We start from the raw sequence: 20447 nt of genomic DNA, 5'->3' as shown, positions 1-20447 counted from the left end.
GGCAGCACTCCTGAAGTATTGTTTGGAAAAGAAAACAGATTGCAACTTCGCAGCGCTAATATGCAAACGAGCACTGTGAAGGGAGGAAGAATTATTTCTGCTGACGGTGCCTAATGTTCCGTGAAAGTAAAATCACCAACGCCTCGCACCTGGCTGGCTGGAATGCTGAAGGAGCAATGTTCCAGTGATGGCATCGCTGGCTGCCAGAGGAGCAGAGGGGCCCTGCCCTGCCCCACGGCACCCCGGGCACGTACCTGGATGGGCACACCTGAGACACCTGAGGGGGAAAGGAGCTGAGCTCCTTTGAGCTTTGCTGCTGTCTACTCTTGTGATCTTTGCTCTGTTTAAGCCTCAGCTGGGTGATGTGGTTGTGTGGGGCGCTCAGCCTGTGCTTTCCAAAGAGCAGAAGTTCTCCAGCCTTTCAGCATCAGAAGTGGAAACCTGTAAAACCCAACAGCAGCAGTGTGAGCCCCAAAAGAAGAGTTTAAAATTAGTATACATGCATTTAAAAAGTACCCCTTGTGTGGGTTTGCTTTGTGTTTTTATCTAGTGGTGGCTCCTTCAGGCAGGTGGGGAGGGTGATGGAGCTTGGGCTCTTCGTTCAGTGGTGAGTCCCACAAGAAAACACTTGCCAGAAGTTCTTCTGTTGTTTGGGAGGTTTGCAGAAAACAATGCCCAGTGTGTGCAGGGAGATGGGAGCCTCAATAAAAGATGGAGAAGGATGAGCGTGGGAGGAGATCCCGTGATGCCAGCAGGAACCAAGGGCAGAGTTCCAGGCTGGTGCTTGGCTGTGGGGCCACGTGCAGGTCACTAAAACGCCTGTAACTCAATTTCCCTTCCAGTCCCACCCTCTTCCTTGTCTGTTAGATGGGTAAAACACAAGGATGTTTTGAGGCAGGGTGAATTAAGTGTTTGTAAGGGAACCTGGATCCTCTCCAGCAGATGTTTGGAACAGGATTCTGTTCTTGCCTCTCTGGGGAAGGGCGGTAGCGGGAGCTCCATGATTTAACCCCAGTTTCAGATTGAATGACTGGTTTTAGCTGCTGTGGCACCTCTGTCTGTGGCCAGGTCAGTGTGTGTGTGTGTGTTACACTGATAGGCACAAAATGTGTCATTGTGGGAGCTCTTTAACTTCAGTGACGTGTGCCATCTGTGTCACTGTCCCGAGCCATTGCAGGCATGTAGGAAGCCCTGGATGGTGGCACTCTGGGACCGGCTGCTGGCCCTAGAGAGGCACTGAGGCCGTGAGCCTCTGGCAGTGCCACAGCCCTGCCTGTTCTCAGCAGGATGCTGCAGTTCTGCAGTGAAATCTGAGGTTTGTGGTGCCGTTCTGCATCGGTGAAGGGCTGTGACAGCACCTGGCGGGTTGCTCACCCCGTCCTTGGGGGTTTGTGTGTCAGTGGTGACCTGGAGGGGCTGAGTCTCAGGTGTACCCCCCGTACCCCATTCCCCCAGGATCCCAGAGCACTGGGCTGCAGCTGGACATTCATTCCCTGTGGCCCTGCTGGCCGGGGACAGGGACAGGGATGTCCCTCTGGCTCCAGCGCTCTCCAAGCCTGCTCCTGACTCTCTTAATCCATCTCAGAAATGCAGCACTGGAACCTATTTCCCGTCAAGCTAAGGAGACCCAGGGGAGAGCTGCCTGTGCTGCGGGCAGGGATCGTTCTGGACAATTAGACCTGGCTGCGGGACGTGATTGCAGAGTCCCCCCCGCCCAGGCTGGGCTCTGACGAGGCAGCTTTTCTGTTCCCTAAAAGCACAGCCGGCAAACGCGTGCCCTGCAGCTGGGAGAGGGCAGCTCTGGCTCTCTGTACTGTCTTCAGCTCGATTTCCATAGTGAAACTGTGGCATCCCTGGAGTGTCTGGTGTTGCAGTGAGTGGGAGATGAGGGGCACTGGCCTGTGTCCAAAGCAGTGATGAGCTGCCTCCCAAGGTGGTTGGGTCTGTGTCCCATTTTCCTGTAGGGACCCTAGTGTCTCTCCCTGTGTGTGTGGGTGTATCCTCCCCTTGGAGAAACGTCCCTGGGAGTTTATCCACTCCCAACCATTCTGCTGCTGAAGAGGTTACTACCTTATACCTGGCCTGCCTTATTCCCCTTCCTGTTCTCACCACCTTCTTGCTGCAGCCCCAGAAGCTGAAGAAAGAACTGTTTTTATGTTTCTGAGTTGTTCATTCTTTGGTGGGGTCTTTTGCAAGAACCTGTGTTCCCTGTTGGTGTTGTTAGCTCAGGTGCTGGAAACCTGGGGAGCATGAGGTGAGCTCTCAGTCAAGACAGCAGGTAAAGGAACACTCCAAGAGTCCTCACATAGTTTGTAACTTAATGGGAGCTTTGCTTTCATCAATACTGCATGTTATTAATGCCAGAGAAGGAATTAATGAGAAATCGTCTATGAAGTCATGTTTAATTTGTCCTGCTGTGGAAAGCTGTTTTTTCTGGAGAGCATTAGTCATTCTTACATCCCCCTTGGTAGAGTAAGCCTTGAGTAACGTGTTCATGTTTTGCAGGAGCATTTTTAAGTCCAACAGTAGCCACGGTGCTTTTTGGCAAGCGTTGGGGATGCTCTTTGCCATGTCACGGCTGGTGAGCAAGCCCTGAGATTAACGTGATTGAATGACTGTTTTAATTTCAGCCCTGATGGAGCAAAATTAGTTACAATGATATGTGTGTGTTGAATAAAATTGTAGTTTTATTAGCTATAATTGCTGAAGAAGACTTTTTAAAGCCTTGACTGCTGGGGGGAAAAATTGCTAGCACTGGAATTTGTGCTTGCACAGTGTGGCATTGATTGTTATCGTGGTGCGTAATCTGTCAGCCCGCGGTCGGGAAGTTGTCACCACGGCACAGTGGGGAGGGCTCAGCCAGGAGCTCACCCTGCACCCCAGCACCCCAGGGAGCACAGCCCACAGGGTGCCTGCTCCACAGAGGGAGGAGGTGAATCCCTCACGGGGAGCTGAGAGCCAGGGCTGCCTCCCAGCCTGGAGGGTCCCCTCTGCTCCCTGGAGCACTGGCCAGGATGGGGCCGGCGTGGTGGGGTGGTGGCAGAGGGAGCAGCCACGCTCTGGGTTGTGTCTGGTGTGGTCATCCCTGGTGGGACACGGTGCTGAAGGAACCTGGGTGAGGGTCAGGGGGCTTGGGCAGGAGACAGAGCTGTGCTGGGAGGAGGGGAGCGTGTGTGACAGAAAGAGGGAGCATAATTTGTTTCTTTGTTTAATTCTGTTGTAATCAAGCCCAGAGGCCTGGAGTGGGGGAGCCATTTCAAATTGTCTGCCATGCAAGAGGCATTTGTCTTAATTTATGAGGGGGGAGGTTGTAAATCTGCAGGAGCGCCTTGCCGACGCTTGGATTTCACATGCGCATTTAAAATAACAGCACCTGACAGTTCACTGGCAGCTAAGAGGTTTTTCTGCTTCAGAAAACAAAATATTGGAGGAGTTGTGCAGTGTGGATAAATAATTTGAGGAATTAGACCAGAATATCCAGCACACTTTTCTTGGAAGAGCAGAAGAGGTGACAGACCTGTAAAGTTCACAAGTTGGGGATGGAGGGAGGAGAGGCACAGCCAAACTGTGTGGGGCTGAAGGTTGTCCTGCAGTAATTCCTTCCCTCCCCAGACCCAGCTGGAATTGCCACTGTGATCCATTCCAGGTGTAATGCCATTTGTCTGCCCTAATTCTTCTTTACCTTGAAGGGATGGAGAGCGTAGTGCCAGATCTGCTTGGGAGTCAGGGGACACTTGCAGGGAGCACAGGAACGCCTCAGGATGCGTTGGAAACTCAGAGTTTGGATCAGGAAAAGCATTCCTGGGCTGGATGAAGCAAAAAGGCTGCTGTGTGTCCCCTCAGTGTAGTTCTGGTGGTTTCATTGTGGAGGTTTTACTCAGTGAGTAAACTAAACTCCAGTGTAAGAACCAGGACGTGGGGGTGTGGAATGGTGGTGGGTGTTGCTCCTGTGCACACAGGCAGCCTGTACAGGAAGGTTGGCTTACAAGGAGGCTCCATGGGCACCTCTTGGGTTTGTGTCCATGTGTGGTTGGAGAGTTACAGGATGAGGCTTGAAGTTTTCCTGAAAAAAAATGGTTTGGTCCTTCTGCTTTCAGTGGCAGCTGAGTGCTCCGGTTTCTGCAGCACCACCCTACAGATTGTTCTGGAAGCACTGCTGGGTCTTGCAGGGCACTCAACAGTGTGAGTGTCTGTGTGCTGTGCTGGGTCTGAGCAGCTCCTGCTGCCTCGTGCAAAAGAGGGGTTGAAAATCCCAAAGAGGAAAGCAGGAGGAATGACTGGAGAATAGTGTTTGTTCTTGTGCTGGGCTAGATCACTTGCATTAAATTCAGGGACTTTCTGAGTACAATTAATAGTCATTTTATTTAGGTCACCCTGGTTTTGTTGCTTTAAATGTATGCCTCCATTAAAGTGGAAGAAAATCAAATAAATTTATCTCCGTGGAGCCTTTTGTGAACTGGTTGGGCATATTTTAAATAACCCTGGGAACTGTTAGGATTATTAAAGCCTTTGGCTCCTCCAGGTTTTTTTTCTTTCCTCCTATTCTCCCCTATTCCTCCTTCCAGGCAGTGAGTAATGAAGTGGTAGAGCCCTTCCTTTTCTCAGAGCCCCAAGTGGATTGGAAAAAAAAAGAAGTTAAATAAACTGAAGCCCATTAGTTAGGCTTTATGTAAGAAACTGGGTCTGCATTGGCTGTATGGATGGGCTGTGCTGGTACAGAGGAGTCTGGGGGCCTTAAGTGTCCATTTGTAACCAGTGTTCACTGGCAAGTCTTTGTTTTCTTCTTTTTTTTTAGTTACCCTGAGTCCTGAGACTGTTCATTTTGTAACTCTCACTTGGTGCTCAGAATGAGTCGGGATTAATCAGCTCCTTTGGGCCTCCATGTGGAGCTGCTGCTGTCTGAGTGCCCTGGGTGGAGGTGGCTCAGCCTCCCCTCCCGGCTGCGGCATCCAGGGCCTCCCTGGGGGCTGAGGTGTGCTGGGGGATGGCCAAGCCTTGCACTGGCACTTCCATCTTCCAGTCCTGCTTCTAACCCTGGAAAAACCTTCCCTGCCTCTTGTATGCAAAGTGTGAGCTGCATGTTTGGAGCTGAGGAACAGAAACCTTGCAGCTGAGCTCTCTGAAACGCTGGGCGAGCAAGGGGCTGGAGGAGGGGGTTAACCTGGGCAGCCGCAGCCCTGCATGTGCTCGAGTTTCGGCTGTGGGTTGGGTTTTTTTCCCTTCTCTGAAACAGGGATCAATTTGCTTACTACAGGGTTTACTGCCGGTTACCTTGACTGTGTCCCTTATTTCTCCTTGATGAAAACTTGAACAAGCCGCTTGTGTTTGCCTCACAGAGAACCGTGAGAAACGGGCTGTGTGTGTGAGGCAGTGTGGTTTGCTCATTCTATTCAGCCCTTTGTATATTCAAATTCTTCTAGTTTGAGTTCTTGCTGTTCTGCCAGATTTCCATACCATTGATGGGTTTTCTGCATTAATAAGTTTCTCTCCCCCCTCCCTCCCATACCCTCGCCACCTTTTTGCAACTGGTGAAAAGTTTTTCTAAGCGCACTGCCCTCTCCATATTGATTTTCTTTTCCCGCTTGTCTCACAAGCTCTTAGATGTTTTATTTTGCAAAGCGTTAATAGAATTTTCCTTTTGCCACTGCACTTTATCTATTCAGAAGGTTTCAAGAAGTCTCATTGTGTCACCGGACTATGGAGGAAAGAGGCTATTCTTCTGCTACAATGCCTGCCCTAAAAAATAACGCAGGGTGGGGTGAGCACAGAAAGGGCAGAGACGGAGATAAAATGTTCTGACCTTAGGAAAGAGAAAAGATAACCAATTAGACATTGTTGAAAGGGCACCAGCTGGCTCAAAGAACACCCCACTGATAATTTTTTCTTCAAGGCATACTTGGGCCACGTCTGAACTCTGCTGCAGAGACGCTCCCCCCGTGCAGGTTTCATTCGTGGACTGTCAGGGCTGACCCTTTTTCACAGAGCTGCTGCCCGGCCCTGATCCTGCACTTGGTGCTGTGGGAGGGGGGCAGCTCCGGGGTGCCTGTGCTCCTGGGGGCCCCAGGAAATCTCCCTCCTGGATTAGCCCCTGCAGCCTGTGCTTGTTACTGCTAATAGGGATTTATTTGCATAAAAAAGATCCCTGCCAAGATCATCATTCCAGCTTGGTACACATGGCACAGAGCCGTGTTTGCCCAGAGGATGGGGTTGTGTGGGACAGGTGGGAGAAGGGAAGGGAGCTGCACCCAGAGCCCCTCACCCCTCCAGTGCTGGCTCTGGTGCCAGGACAGCCCCTCCTCAGCCCTGGCAGCTCTTGGAGGCTGCACAGGAGGTTCAGGGCTCTGCTGCTGCCAGCAGCGGCTGAGACATGGCCATGCTGGAGCATCTCTCCTATCCCTAACCAACCCAGCAGCCTTTCTGCAGTCCCCAGGAATGTCCCTGCAGGAGGAGGTGTCATTTTGGCAGTGTGGGTCCAGCCTGGAGAGCTGCACACAGGGCCGGGGGACAGGGACCGCCCTGGGCTGCACATCCAAGAGCCCTCGGGGCTCTGGGGTGGGATTGGAGGGAGAAGAGTTCATATGAAACCTTTTGCAGCAGGGATTGAGTGGGGACAGAGGGTGGCTGTGCAGGGCCGAGGATGCCCCAGCAAAGAGCAGCAGGTGCAATGTGTAATTTTTGGTTCCAGTGAAGTCAAGACCTGTGAGAATGAAAAATAAAGATTGCTGAGCAAACATAACCCTGGAGCAGAGATAAGCAGCGTGCAGGGTGAAGGGCAGCCTGGTCCTTATCTGCCTCCTGGTATTGCTCATCCTGGTGAGTTTTCTCCCTTGGAGGGAGGACAGACAGCAGGACAGACGGCTCCGTGCTTAATGCACTTGGCGTTTTTCAGTGCATCAGCGTCTTCAGGTCTCACTCAAGATGGGTATCAGGAGACCTGCGGTTCTGCGCCGTCTCAGGCCATTGCTAGCACTTTCTGCAAACCATTTTGAGTAAAAAAGTTAAGAACAACTTAAGCAGAGACAGGTTTTCAGATGAATTTCAGGCTTTGTGTAAGGTTTTGCTGCAGTGTATTTTTTTACAATCTCCTGCAATATATTTCAGTCCTTCAGAATCTCAGGGAGGTTCAACTTATGTTTTCACCACCTTCCCAAACTCTTTCTTCTCAGCCAAAGCTGAGAAATTTTTCACAGACATAGGCTGGAGGACGTTTGGAGGGGCAGGTGGACCCTTTGGTGGCACTGTGTGAGATGAGGAGAGCATGTAACTGCATTGTAAACCACTTAGCTAAAACAAATGATTTCTAGAAAGCCAGAATACAAACCCAAGGAAGTACAGAAAAATTACTGGTGGAAAAAAAAATCCAAAAACCACAAACAAACAATCCCAAAGCCATACCCCGGAAAAGTAATGGAGTCCTTTAGAGGATAAAACCTTTTCTTTAAAGTTCTTCTCCCTTCCTGCAACACTGTCTGTAATTCAGTGTTACAGGTTTTCATCATCCCTGAGTTTACAGCAGGGAATTGCAGGTCTGTAATTTCAGCTCAGAGGTTGCCCAGGATGTGTTTGGTGGCACACGGGTCCCACCTGCCCCCGCTCCTGCAGCCTCAGAACAGCAGCTCAAGGTGTGATAATGCTGGGAAATCAACCCCAGCACAACAGCCTTGTGCAGTAAGTGCAAAATTTTAGGTGTGGCTGCACAGATTAAATGGAGGTGGAATAAATCATGCAAATCCTAATGAAAGTTGAAAGCAATTTGGTTGCACTTCAATACGTTTCATCAGTCATCCCTCTTCTGAAGTGGAAATGCCGAGCCTGATGCGAATTAAAGTTTCTCCCTCCTCCCTCTCTCCTCTTTCCTCCAGTTTTTCAAAAGCCCTTTTGAAAACCTCTGAATACCTTTCTTGGCTGACCAAATTTTACTCTGCTCATACATCTTCTAACTTAATTCTGAGCCAAGACAGTGACTCTAGGTTGCAGAAGTCATGGGCTTGATTTGCATCCACAATTCCTCCCTTGGCCCCTCCAGGTCTCCCTACAAAAGGGAGATGAGGCATGGCCAGGGATGGATGTGAAGTGGAGGAGCTGCTGAAATATTTGGCTGTTCAGGGCCAGCACTTCTAGTGGTCACTTTTCCGCTTCAGGGTCAGATGTCAGACAGAGCAGGGAGGGGGAAAGCAACAGGTTTCCAAAAGGAGAAGCTGCCTCTGGCCAGAACCAGGGAGCTCTGCTGCCTCCAGGCTGCTCCTGCCCGTGTCCCCTCCCTGGTGTGTGTCTGAGTTGCCAGCGTGTGTTAAAGCACAACTCTCCCCTCTTTGTCTTGCAGGTAGAGGATGCCATGCTAATGTTTGACAAGACGACCAACAGGCATAGAGGTAAGAGGGACTGGGATCTCTGGCCTCACTGTGTGTGGCAGCTTCTGCACGGGGGAGCAAAACCCAGATTCAGTGAGATGAGCCCTGGCTAAAGCCGTGGCACTAAATGCTCTGTCCAGCAGGTAGCACAGCAGGGGCTGGTTGGCATGAATGCCCCATGCACGTGGAGTTTCATGTTAGAAGTGACTTTCCTGGTCAGTGTGATGACCTTTCTTTGGGAGGAGCAAGGAGAACTGGGGGGCTCTGGTCCCAGCAGGGTGTGTGCTCAGCAGATCTGGCCTCTGGCCCAGGTGGAGGTGTCTCCTTTAGCTGAAATGTCCCAAATCCTGGAGCTGGGTTCCTGCCTGGCTCCCACCAGCGAGCTCTGCTCTGCCCACCGAGCTCACTGTGCCTGCCCTGCCCGGGCTGTGCTGCCAGGGGAGCAGGAGGCTCTGCAGGGACACCAGGGCAGAGCAGGGCTGTGAGCCCTCCCTGCAGGGTGCTCCTCTGCTGTCCCCCAAGGTGACCCGCGCTGTGTCCCCGCCGTGGCTCTGTGCTGCTCTAAGCACTTCCCCAGGCGGGAGGGCACGGCTGGCGGTGGTGTCTGTGCTGTGCCAGTGCTGAGCTCTGCTCCAGCAGCCCTGGGTCAGCGTTTCTGTGCTCTTTGGGGAGCCTGCAGGTTTGAGCCTGGGTAATGAGCCCCGCAGGGTGGATTGCTGGTCCAGAAACGTCTTTCCACTGACTTACCAGCAGTAAAGGTCTGCTGAAGATGAGGGCTGTGGGTCTGGGGGGCACCTTAGTTGCCATGAAACCTTTTGGGTTTTCCACAAAGGGCTTTTTCCCCACTGTGTGTGCTGAAGATGAGAGGCAACAGGTCATCCTTTCTTTTCCCCCTAGGAATTCTGTGAATTTATTTCATTGCCTAATTTTTTTAATAGCTTGTTTTTCCTACATGCAAGCCATGACATTTTGCTCCACATTAGCATCCCAATGTAAGCTGCTGGATGAGATCTAAGTGGGGAGGAACTAAAAGCCCCAAAGGACCGAAAGCAGGCTCCAAACGCCACTGGGTGGAGGTGATGTTACTCCAGAAGCCCCCCTGTGCTCCCTGGAGTCAGACTCTGCACCCGGGTCTGGCACTCTGGGGACAGGTTGGGCTGGAGTCCCTCTCCTGGCGAAGAAAGGAGTTCTCTGCACACAGTCAGCTCTGTTTGGGAGGCAGTATCCCAGGGAACAGCCTTACCCATTGCTGGGTGAAGGGCAGTGCTGCTTGTTTGCTGGGATTAGCCAAAATTCCTGCGAGCATGTGCCGAGGGGCTGCACAGCTGCCGAGGCACAGAGAGGGCTGAGCTCGGGGCCCTGTACTGCCAAGTACAGGTGGAAGGAAAAATCAAGTGTAAAAGGCAGAGTAAGAGTCCTCTTCATCTTCACACTTGAATTTTTCCAGCCTTTTGTGGGATTTTTTCCTGCTCTGCACAGGTAGCTGGTGCTAATCAGCCTAATGAACTGGCTCAGGGCTGTGGTGATGAGCGAGTTCTGCCGCCTCGACCGCCGATAAAATCACCCCAGATTTTACAAATTGTGACACTCTGATTGTGTTGGAAGCATGTTTAAAATGCGGTAGTGTGCAGCAACAGTGTTAATGGCAGTTCTTAAAACCACTTGTGGGCTGCAATCTGTATCTTCAAATTAGCCACGGCAAAGAGAAATGGCAGATAAAATATCCGCTGTGGTTTGCTGTCGTTAGTCTATGCCTGGAATAATCATCGTGGGCAAGGAAAGGGAGAAGGATTAAAATTCACTCCCTACTGCTAGAAGGCAAGATAAATTTCCTTGCAAGAGAATTGAGGGGGTTTGTTGACATAATTCTGGCACGTGTGTGTTGCTCCTGTGTGTGTATTTGGGGAGTGTGTAAAACCTGCACCAGCACTGCTTGCTGGAAATGCAGGGCTTGAAGCAGGCAGAGGAAGAGGGGTTTTCAAAACTGCTCACCCTGGCTTGAAAAGTCCAGCCAAAAGAAAACTTCGTGCCTGGCATGGAGCACTTTGCCTCTGTGGTGGACTTGATCTTGGAGGTCTTTTCCAGCCTTAATGATTCTATGATTCTGTAACCTTAAAAATGCCATCAGGCCAGTCATGCTGTGCCTCTGCAGGAGGATTTTAATGTCCAGCTATTCCTGGATGTTCTGTAAGGAAAGTAAGACTCAGCTCTTGCATTTCATGCTGATCTGTTTAGCCATCTTAAAGGAAGGCTGCAAAATCCGTGTTTAATTGGAGTGGTTATTTTTTGGTGTATTGTAGGCAAGACAATCCCTAGAATCACTGGGATGTCTCCTTCCAAGGGTTCTTCTGGCTGTGCCAGCAGGCACACAAAGAACCAGCACTTGATAAACAAATATCCCTGGGTCAGCTTGTTTAGGTGCTTTTTTTTTTTATGGGAAGAAAGTGTTTCTGTACTGCTGTATTCCTGCAGTCTTCTAAAAACCACACACAAAAGTTCTCCCAGCATTCTGGCAGATCACTTCTGTCACTTTCTTCACTGCCTAAAATTTCATAGAGCTGAAAATTACTGGGTCAATCTTGAAAGGATTCAGTAATTGGAAAGAAAGAAAAAAAAAAAAAGAGGGTGGTGTTATTTTGTTACCCTTGCAAAGTGCAGATAAAATCTGGAGTTCAGCATTAGTTATTGATCTTTGGGGGTGCAGGGAGCCTGGCAGGATGATGATGTCCTTCTAACTTCATTATGGAGAGGAGCTCCAGGAAGCATTTCAATGTGCTGGGGTGGGGGCCGTGCCCTTGGGCTGTGCTCCTGCAGACAGGGAGGGTTTGTTGTCTCCAGCAAAGCTGAGGAAAATCACTGGACACAGCAGGCTGCATGAGGAGGAGGAGGGAGGAAGGGACAGTTAGATCAGTCGAGGGGTGCAGGAGTGGGCTGTCCTGAGCTGATCCCACACAAGGAGAGAGAAGCCAGGAGAAGGGGGTGCAGTGGTTCCGTAGCTCAGTGAGATGCTCCTGGTCCCAGCCCTGGGTGATCCCTGCCCAGCCTGTGCTTGTTCCATGGGTGCCTGCAGCCTCCAGCTACTCCAGGGCCTGCATCACAACAGCCCCGTGTCCTGGACTCACAAAAACTTTGAGATTTTGAGTGAGCGAATCCCCCAAGCTGTAATTGCAGGTATTGAGTGTAATACTATATGTTTTTCAAAGCCGTCCAGCCCCCAGAGTTATTTTCATATCAATTAACCCTCTTGCACAGTTGAGGATGGCAGCAGAGAGAGGAGGGAAGTGACGGCGTGTGATTTGGACTCCTTTAATCTCAAAACTAAACAAAATTAAAGCGAGGCAGGCTGTCTGCGGGGCACAGACAACATCCTACGTGTTAGGGGTTAAAACATCTCCAGGGACACAGAGCTCTGCCTCACTTGGGCTGCTGTGGCTGTTGCAGAGTTCTCCCTGTTCCCGTGCTGGTGAGGAGGGTGCCCAGGCAGGGCTGGGTGGCACTGGGTGTGTCTGGGGCTGGGTGCTGGGTGAGTGTCCCTTTGGCTCCTGGCCCTCGCAGGGGAGGCACCAGGACACTGCTGGCACCCTGGCATGGCACTGGGGACACTGGTGTGCCCAAGGCTCTGCGGGCTGGTCTAAACCCACAGAACTCAGGCTGAAAGGTTGGTGCCCCCATCCCACCAAAACCACAGCCCAGAGCACAGGGGCTCTCCCATCCTTCCCACAGGAGGAAGATGAGGGTTGAGCTTCGTGCCTGTGCCGTGTCCTTCCAGCAGATTTCAGTGCACAAAGGTAATTGTCCAGGTGGAAGCAGTTGGCATAGTGGTTGTGTTTATTGGGAGAGTCAGGAGTGATGCTGTTAGCCTCGGCAAAGGAGGAGGCTTTTCTGAGGAGAAAAACAACCTTTTGTGTTCTGTCCTGCTGCCAAAACCTCAGTTCTGGAGCTGATCTCTGAAGTTATAATTGACATTTTTATAGATGAGATATAAATATAATTAAGTCATTGCAATTATTTGTTTATCGCCATCTCCCTCAGGTCAGGCAAGGTCATGTGCATTTAAAAACACATCCCCAGGCAGTTTTGAGAGAAGAGTAGTTAAAATATATAGAAATAATTGCCTAATTTGGTCATTTTGAGCGTAGCTTTTCTTGGCAGCAGCCTGGCTATAGCACGGAGTATCCCTGGAGCTGCTTGGGGGAAGCCTTTCCTCAGCTCACAGATTGTGCTTTTTAGGAGGACGGGGCTGGGGGGGAGCTGCTGCAGCGGGTTTGACCCAGAGACTGGGGGAAAGCATCCATGGACACGGTGATGATGCTCTTTTAAAACATAAAGTGCTTTAAGGGCTTTGGATGAAAAGTGTGACATAGGCTATAAATGGAGGCAGTGTTATTGTTATTGCCTGCCGAGATGAGACGGGCTTTTATTCCCTGTCAGCTGTATGGCTCCCAAATGGGGCTCTGGAGAGTGCCTGTTCTGCGGGCAGCGCCGGCTCACCCCGCTCCCTCCCTGAAATCCAAAATCCAGCCAGGGACCCGCGCTGGCAGCGCAGGATTTAACCCCTGCTGACACAGCTGAGGGGTGTCCATCTTCTCCAGGGGATCAGGGGAGCAGCAGCTGCACACAGGGGCTTTGGAGAGATTTTTAAGCAAATATTTGCTTCTAAACTTCACGTGAGGATTGTGAAGATTCATTAGTTAATATTATTTACCATTTATACGCCTATCAGTGAGCACCATCAGTCACACCTGTCTGTTTGGATTGCAGCAGTGACATGTGCCATGTTAATATTATATGTGTGTGTTTTTAATATTACATCCCCCCTTATAAATATTCATTTCTTAAACACATTAATGGCTGCAACACTGCAGAGCAGCGCTGACATCTCTGCTCCATGTCACCAGTTCTGCAGGCTGGGGGATCCGAAGTGGGAGCTGGGATGGCAGCAGCATGAGGAGAGCTGCTCTGCTCCGAGGGCTGGGGGCCACTTCCCAACTTCCCCAGTTGGCACCAATTTGTCCCCGTTAGGCTCTGTCCTGCTCCCTGCTTTAATGTTAACAAGTCCCTGGTGCTCGCCCTCCTCAGGATGGAAGAGCTCAGGAAGGAGCCTCAGAGCCAGAGTGCAGAACTGTCGGGGGAAATGCAGCATCTTCTGAGGCCCCTGTGCACAGGAGATGTTAAACATCAAATACCAGCTGAGCTTTCTGGGGTGCAGTAAAGGATGGTTTGTGAGGCTGATACCCTGATGGGGTGGGAAAGCAGAGGCACAGACATGGGAGAGGGCAGTGCTGCTCTTGCAGGTGCCTGTGGTGTCCAGGGCAGAACCACGAGCAGGAACAGGACATTTCCTTCCTGTGGAACTGTGATTCATGGTCTCTGTCCTGAAGTGAAAAATCTTCACTCACTTAGTCCTGAAGTGCATCAATACCAACGCAGCTAAACCACAGTTATACTGGAGAGGAGAGAGGAAATCAGCACAGCCTCTCTGGTCTCTGCAAGGTCCTTCAGGAAACGTGAAGTGAGGGCTGTGCAAATATTTCTGAAGTTTTCTAAATGATGATCACAGTTCTGTCACACTTGCAGGGGGTGAGCTGGTGTTAGAGACACCACGTCGTGTGCCCGGCTGAGGCTGCCTTAAGGAGTGAGGTCATTTAGTACGAGCCCAGTTTGCCTTCTCACTGTCCCTGCCAAGCAGCCAGCTTGAGTGACAGAGAAATTAGCACAAATCCTGATGATCTGTGAGCACAAAGAAACCCTAAAAGCCACGAATAAGTTCTTGTTTATGAATCTACCCAGCTGATGAAACCCAACCCCTTTTGCTTCCCGAATGCAGGAGCCAAGTGATTAGCAGGGAGCACTCTGAGCCTTGTGGGACTGTTTGGAAATGTTAATTGAGGAAAGGCCAGAAACAGGAGGAGAACAAAATGCAACATTTCCATAGACGGGCAGTCTGCATACAACAGGCAGAATTAAAATCAGCGTGGTGACCTTGAGAAAAGAGGCAGCTCCTCGCAGCGTGCCCAAAAATGTGATATGGAAAAGGGAGAGACGCTGCCTCACTCTCTCCCTGGGGTGTTGGCTCCTTCTCCCAGTGGACCACAGGGAGCAGACTGGGTGAGTCCTCTCCAATGTGCACGGGGGGAGCTTCAGTTTTTCACACACCTGTGCTTTCTGTAGGTTGGGTTTGATAATGAATCTTTTGGAGCCCTTGCAGGGAAGGTGAAGAGGATGCTGCAGATCAGGGGCTGGTTTGTCAGCTGTGCCCAGCCCCTGTGCTGCTGAAGCCTTCAATTGTACAAGGTCACTGCCATATGTAAAAGCCTCCTGGTGATCTGTTTAAACAGATAACACGTCCCCTATCCCCTAAATCTTGAGATTCAGCAGAAACAGAGGTTACACGGATAATGCTGGTAACGAAGCTCTGGCCCCTGAGCCTCCGTCAGAGCAGGCTCCACCACTTGCTCTCCCCGTCCTCACATCCCTGCCTGTGGTTCTGTTTCTGGACATTTTAGTGGTGGGAATTTGGGGGAGATGCTGAGCCAGGCTGTAGGTGCATCTGAGCAGGTACCTGACCATGTGCTCAAGTGTGTGTGTCCCTCCCTGGGGAGCAGCAATTGCTCCCTGGGCTATTTGTGCAAGGCAAAAGCTCCAAGTGACTCTGCTGCCGGAGGAGGACGTGTCAGGGGGGTGGAAATGGAAGATTTCTTTAATTAGTTTGATTAAATGTCCTGGCATGGAGTGATTTTGCTTATCCTGTATGTTTTTTGTATATATAAGCTGAAGTAAGAACATCTGGCAGTTTTTTCACTGGATCCGATAGAATGAGTTGAAAAACGGCTTCTTTCAGAAAACTGCAGGTCGGCACATTCGGGTTGTGGGTTTTATCTTTTTAATTTATTGAGTGTTTTCTGGACCAGAAAACTACCTTCAGTCAGAGTAGTAATTCACAGATTGCTCCCCATTTTAAAGCACCTTCCCAGTTGTAAGAGCTTCCTGAACTCTCTGCTGTGGGAGGTGAGGAGTGAGCAGATCCAGTACCATTAACCCTGCTCAGCCCTGCCGTGAGGGATTCAAACCCCTTTTCAGCTGTAGGGAATGGAGCCCCACGTTGTGCCAGTGAATCCCAGGTCAGATGTGGGAATGGGAACGCTGGGCGTGGATCCAGGCTGGGGCTGTGGCTCACACTTTGGCCACAGAACCATCTCTCTGTGTTTACTCTCACTGGGAGCACTGCCAGCCCCAGTGTAAGTCAGGTGGGAGTTGAGAGGTTGGCTTCAGTCACAGCAATGCCCTGGTGATGGAAATCCTCCTCCTTACCCCTTGCAGGAGTCACACATGAACACACGTGTTCCACAGAGCCCTGGAAATTAGGGCAGGATCCGTAGGGAGAAACCTGGCAGGAGAATTTGCTTCGTTGTGGCAAATATTCCCCTGTCAGCTCACAGGAAGTTCAGATGAGCTAAAATCACTGTAGGTCTTGGGGGAGGCTTGGCTTTTGCCATTTCTGTTCCTGTTCTAGCAGCTCTGTTCCTCCTCACCCTAAACCCAAACTAAAAAAGAGGTAAAAATATTTGCTTTCGTGCTGCCTGGATGCAATTGCAGAAAAACAGAAAAATGAGCTCACGGAAGTGTGGGATTTGTTTCCCGTTCCCCCACTCCTGGTGGTGTCCCCCAGGTTTCTCCTGCTCTTTGGCCTCGTTCTGTTCCATACCTGCCCCTGTGGTTCAGGAGGGTTTGGGAGCAGCAGGAGGGTTTGGGAGCTGGAGAGGGGCTGCAAACCTGCCTGGCTGCCCGGGGAAGGAGCAGCTGCAGAGGGAAGATGGGAGCAGCTGTGGGTATGAAATTAGTCATTCTATGAAGAAATGGATTTGATAAATAATAAAACAGTGGTATTAACAACAGATGCTTTCCAGGTCAGATGACTTTGATAAAAGCACCCAACAGCCGTGGGTAATGGTATGAAAAATATGTATCTATATTTATAGATCTATTTATATGAAAAGGCATATAAATAAGTGTGTGTGTATGTGCTCCCTGTAAATGTACCTGACATTTTATTTCTGGTTTAAAATGACAGTGGAAGTGGCGCTGCTCCCGTTCTTCACAGGCTTTGAGACTTGTCAAGAAAACCTGAAATTTGATCAATTCCCCGAACCCAGAGCTCCCTCCCCTCCTCTCCACAGCACAGGCTCCATTTGTTTTTATTTCATACCTTTTCATTTTGATAACTGTTTTGATTTGTAAAATACTATGCCTTATACAATGTTTCCTTTATGATGATGTAGTGTGCTCTTCTTATCTTTCACCTTAAATCTTTGATAAGAGCATTTTAAAAATGAAATTGCTACCTGGCACCATTACACACTCCTGGCTGCCTGCCAGCAAAGACGGAGCTGCTGGAGGAGAGAGGAGAGGAGAGAGGCTCTGGAGAGCCTTCCCGAGGAGTGCAGGATGGGATGGGCTGGGATGGAGGAGGCTGAGGAAGGGGAGGAAGCACGGCAGGCTGAGCCCTGCCCTCCTGTGCTGGCCCTGGGAACGCTGTGGCCTGGGCAGCACCAGCCCTGCAGGGTGCAGGTGCTGCCAGCTCAGTGCCAGCCCTGTTCCTGCCATGCCAGCGGTCTCTGAACATTCCCCCCTCATTCCCCCTTCTAAATTCCGTAGTAATCCCGTGGCTGCCCTCAGAACCCCACTGGGGGCAGAGGAAGCCTGTGGGGGTCCCTTTCCTTTCCCCTCGAAGCTGTCAGACGGAACTTTGGGAATGTGATGTTTTGGTAGGGTAACCCAGCACTGCTGGAGTTCCCAGCACGTCCAAGTAATTGAAATGTTTTTGGATAACTGTTGCTTGTGCTATGGAATGTGATTTATCGGGGGAGGCATCAGCAATGGGAATATCAGTAAATAGAACTGTCTGACGTGGCAGGTCATTTTTATTTTAATGTGGTAGATTTAATGAACTCTGGTTGTTATAATTCATGGCAGTGGTGGAATGCATCCATCCCCCTCCTGATGACATTGGCTGCTGCTCTGTCCTTCGTTACTGCCATTATTATGGCAGGAGAACTCCACTCTCTCCCTTGCATTATCAGGTTGGCTGATAAATGGTTGCCTTTTACATTCAGTACTACTAGCAATATACATTGGTGAAAACTTCCCCAAGTAGTTCAGGTGCTATAAATTATTATTATTATTATTATTTATTGAATCTCTTGAGAGAGTGTTTGCAGAGGCTGGTGGGTGTTCCCCAGGTGTTGGGGACGTGGCTGTGGCCATCCCTGCCCTGCCACTCCTCTTGGACTTTGTAGGGTTGGAGAGCGTTGAGGTGAGAGCCACGAGCAGCCCCCACATCTGCTGAAAGGTGATTTAATAGCATTTGTGTCCAGCCTAACCCAATCTATCTCACCTCGCCGAGAAGGGGGAAAAAAATAGTCCTGCATCAAAATTACTGCTTTTGGAACTGTCTTGTCTCTTTTGAGTAGGAACTGGAAACAACTAGACAAGCTTCAATGGAAGCGAATAAAGAAACGTTACTTTGTGAACACAATCTTCTGGTACCAGTCACTTCTCAACAGCCATTCAATCAAAATGCTAATGGCAAAGGCAACAAGGGAGCGAGGTTATTGTAATCCTAATTGATAGGCTGCAGGGATGGGGTTTGATAAGTGCTGTTGAAGGGATGTTTTTGAAATATGATTCCCTTTAATTACAATGATCCTAATAAAAACGGAACAAATGATTTAATGATAGTTTTCTAGGTAACGGCCTGAAGATTTTTGTTCCGGTTATTTTGGAAGTTGTTGGTTTTTTTTTTTTCTTTTTTGAACCAGAAATTATGGAAATCACCTTAAAAATAAAGCCATAGTGGCAGGTAGTGACTTTATCTCGACTTGCGTGGCTACTTTGCATCAGAATTAATACTGTCACATCTGAAGCTCTTGAATAAGAAATCCAGTCATTTATTTATACAATAGACTTTGCTGAAAGCCCACAGTTGAAGCCACATTGCATGTAGGAATGCATTTAATATCTAATGCTTATAATAATTAGGATCAATTATGCCAGTGAGGATTTGAAAATACGTTTTGAGAGAGGGGCTGAGGGGTATTCACGGGGGTTTTACAGCACCTCAGGAGCCCGGCTTGGATGGTGTGAGTGGAGATCATTGGCATTCAGTGACAGGGAGCTCTGAACTTTCCCAGGGCAGAGCATTTTCTGTGTCCCCTGGTGGGTGGGAGAGCTGTGCCAGTGCTCCATGTTCTGTGACTTGCATCTTGCCTCTGGAAATAGGAACACAGAGAGAAAGGGGAGATCTGTCACTGACAGGCAGCCTCTGTCTCAGCTAATTTTTGGTGATTTAATTGATAACAAAACAAACAATTTGGGGGGGAGGGGTTGTTTTTTACTGTTGGTGTGGGTAGGGGCTCCTGGGACGGGGAGGATGCTCTCTCCTGCCTTTCAATTTGTCAAGCTCTCTCTCAAAGATCTGCCAGAGAAGAAAGGGTAATTAATAGGCTTGAAGTCATTTCCGATGTGTCAGTATTTCTGCCTTGCTTCCAAGTGATAATGTTCGCTGGCTCGAGGCCTTCGGGGAGCCTTCCATCTTATTAACTTGTCTAGGAGAAACAGTGAGTGGGGACAGCTTGGGCCAGTGGGTGACATGAAATAAGGATTTGTGCTGCAGCGAGCTGTAAACACGGGGGCCAGTTGAGTAAAAAGTGGAAAGGAAAAACAAAAATAAAGGAAGAAAAATATATTAAAAAGGCCACTGGTCACAAGTGCAGCTGATGGAGGGGGAGATGTGCTTTATTTAGGGCAGCTTGTTCTCAGTGCGTAGAGCTGGAGCTGATATTGTGCTGTGTCACCCGTGGCCAACTTCAGCAGTACCAAAAGCGGGTGCTGGTTCTGTCTGGGTCCCTCTGAGTCGCCTGTGGTCCAAGGTGGAGATCTGGGGCTGTCCCGTGTGGGCCCTGCACGGAGCCCCTGCCCCAGAGCCAGCAGCGGCTTTGGGGCGCTCGGGCTGAGGCGCTGCAGAGGGACCTGTGTGTCACCCCCAGGGGCTGGGACCTGTCCTCACCCGAGCTCTTTGCCAGCTGGGTTGGCAGCTCTGCAGCGTCCCTCGGTTGGTTTGAGACCTTCAGTGTCACCCTTGGGCGTGGAGGCGCCTTGGTTCTCCTTGGCAGAGCCCAGGGATTGAGCAGCCCTGCACCCCACACAGAGCCCGGGCTCGGGGGCACTGCACAAGAGCCCTGTGCAAGCAGGGTCCCTGCAGGTGGCACCTGGTTTGGATGTGCCGGTTCCCGGTGGCCTTTGGCTTCAGGAACAGGAGGAGGAAAAGAGGGGCAGAGCCAGGAGGGGTGTGTGGGGACAGTGTGGGGACAGTGTGGGGGCAATGTGGGACAGTGTGGGAGCAGTGTGGGGACAGTGTGGGGCAGTGTGGGGACAGTGTGGGACAGTGTGGGGACAGTGTGGGGACAGTGTGGGGACAGTGTGGGGACAGTGTGGGGCAGTGTGGGGACAGTGTGGGGACAGTGTGGGGCAGTGTGAGGGCAGTGTAGGGACAGTGTGGGGACAGTGTGGGGCAGTGTGGGGACAGTGTGGGGGCAGTGTGAGGGCAGTGTAGGGACAGTGTGGGGACAGTGTGGGGACAGTGTGGGGACAGTGTGGGGCAGTGTGAGGGCAGTGTGGGGACAGTGTGGGGACAGTGTGGCACGGGGCAGTGTGGGGACAGTGTGGGGACAGTGTGGGGACAGTGTGAGGGCAGTGTGGGGACAGTGTGAGGGCAGTGTGGGGACAGTGTGGGGACAGTGTGAGGGCAGTGTGGGGACAGTGTGGGACAGTGTGGGGACAGTGTGAGGACAGTGGGCCCGGCCTGGCCCTGCCGAGCGCCGCCGGAGCTGTGACCTTCACGGCACATGAGCCCTCACATTGCCGGGGTGCTGCATCTACAGTTTAACCTCGTCTGCTTTTCTTGGCTTGGTTTGAAGTTCTCCTCCACTGCACAAGGGTGGGAGCGGCCTCAGGAGGCCCAGGAGGGCCCGGCGGGGCCACGGGCCGTGCCTCGGGACTGCTCCTGCCTTTGCGGCGCTTTGGGTCACTGGGGAGGAA

The 20447-nt window shown here is 50.8% G+C and overlaps 1 protein-coding gene across 7 annotated transcripts in view; it reads left to right on the top strand.

The window, feature by feature from the left end:
- The window catches only part of MSI2 (musashi RNA binding protein 2), a 197144-nt gene that overhangs the window by 112490 nt on the left and 64207 nt on the right, over positions 1-20447 (top strand). For all 7 annotated transcript variants that reach the window (XM_063402914.1, XM_063402913.1, XM_063402911.1 and 4 more), the window contains exon 7: positions 8324-8372. In XM_063402914.1, the coding sequence (XP_063258984.1) occupies positions 8324-8372 (49 nt within the window). The remainder of the gene's footprint in view (positions 1-8323; positions 8373-20447) is intronic.

Source organism: Prinia subflava, chromosome 8 (genome assembly GCF_021018805.1).
Source record: "Prinia subflava isolate CZ2003 ecotype Zambia chromosome 8, Cam_Psub_1.2, whole genome shotgun sequence".
NCBI lineage: Eukaryota > Metazoa > Chordata > Aves > Passeriformes > Cisticolidae > Prinia > Prinia subflava.
This window is presented reverse-complemented; position numbering and strand designations above follow the sequence as displayed.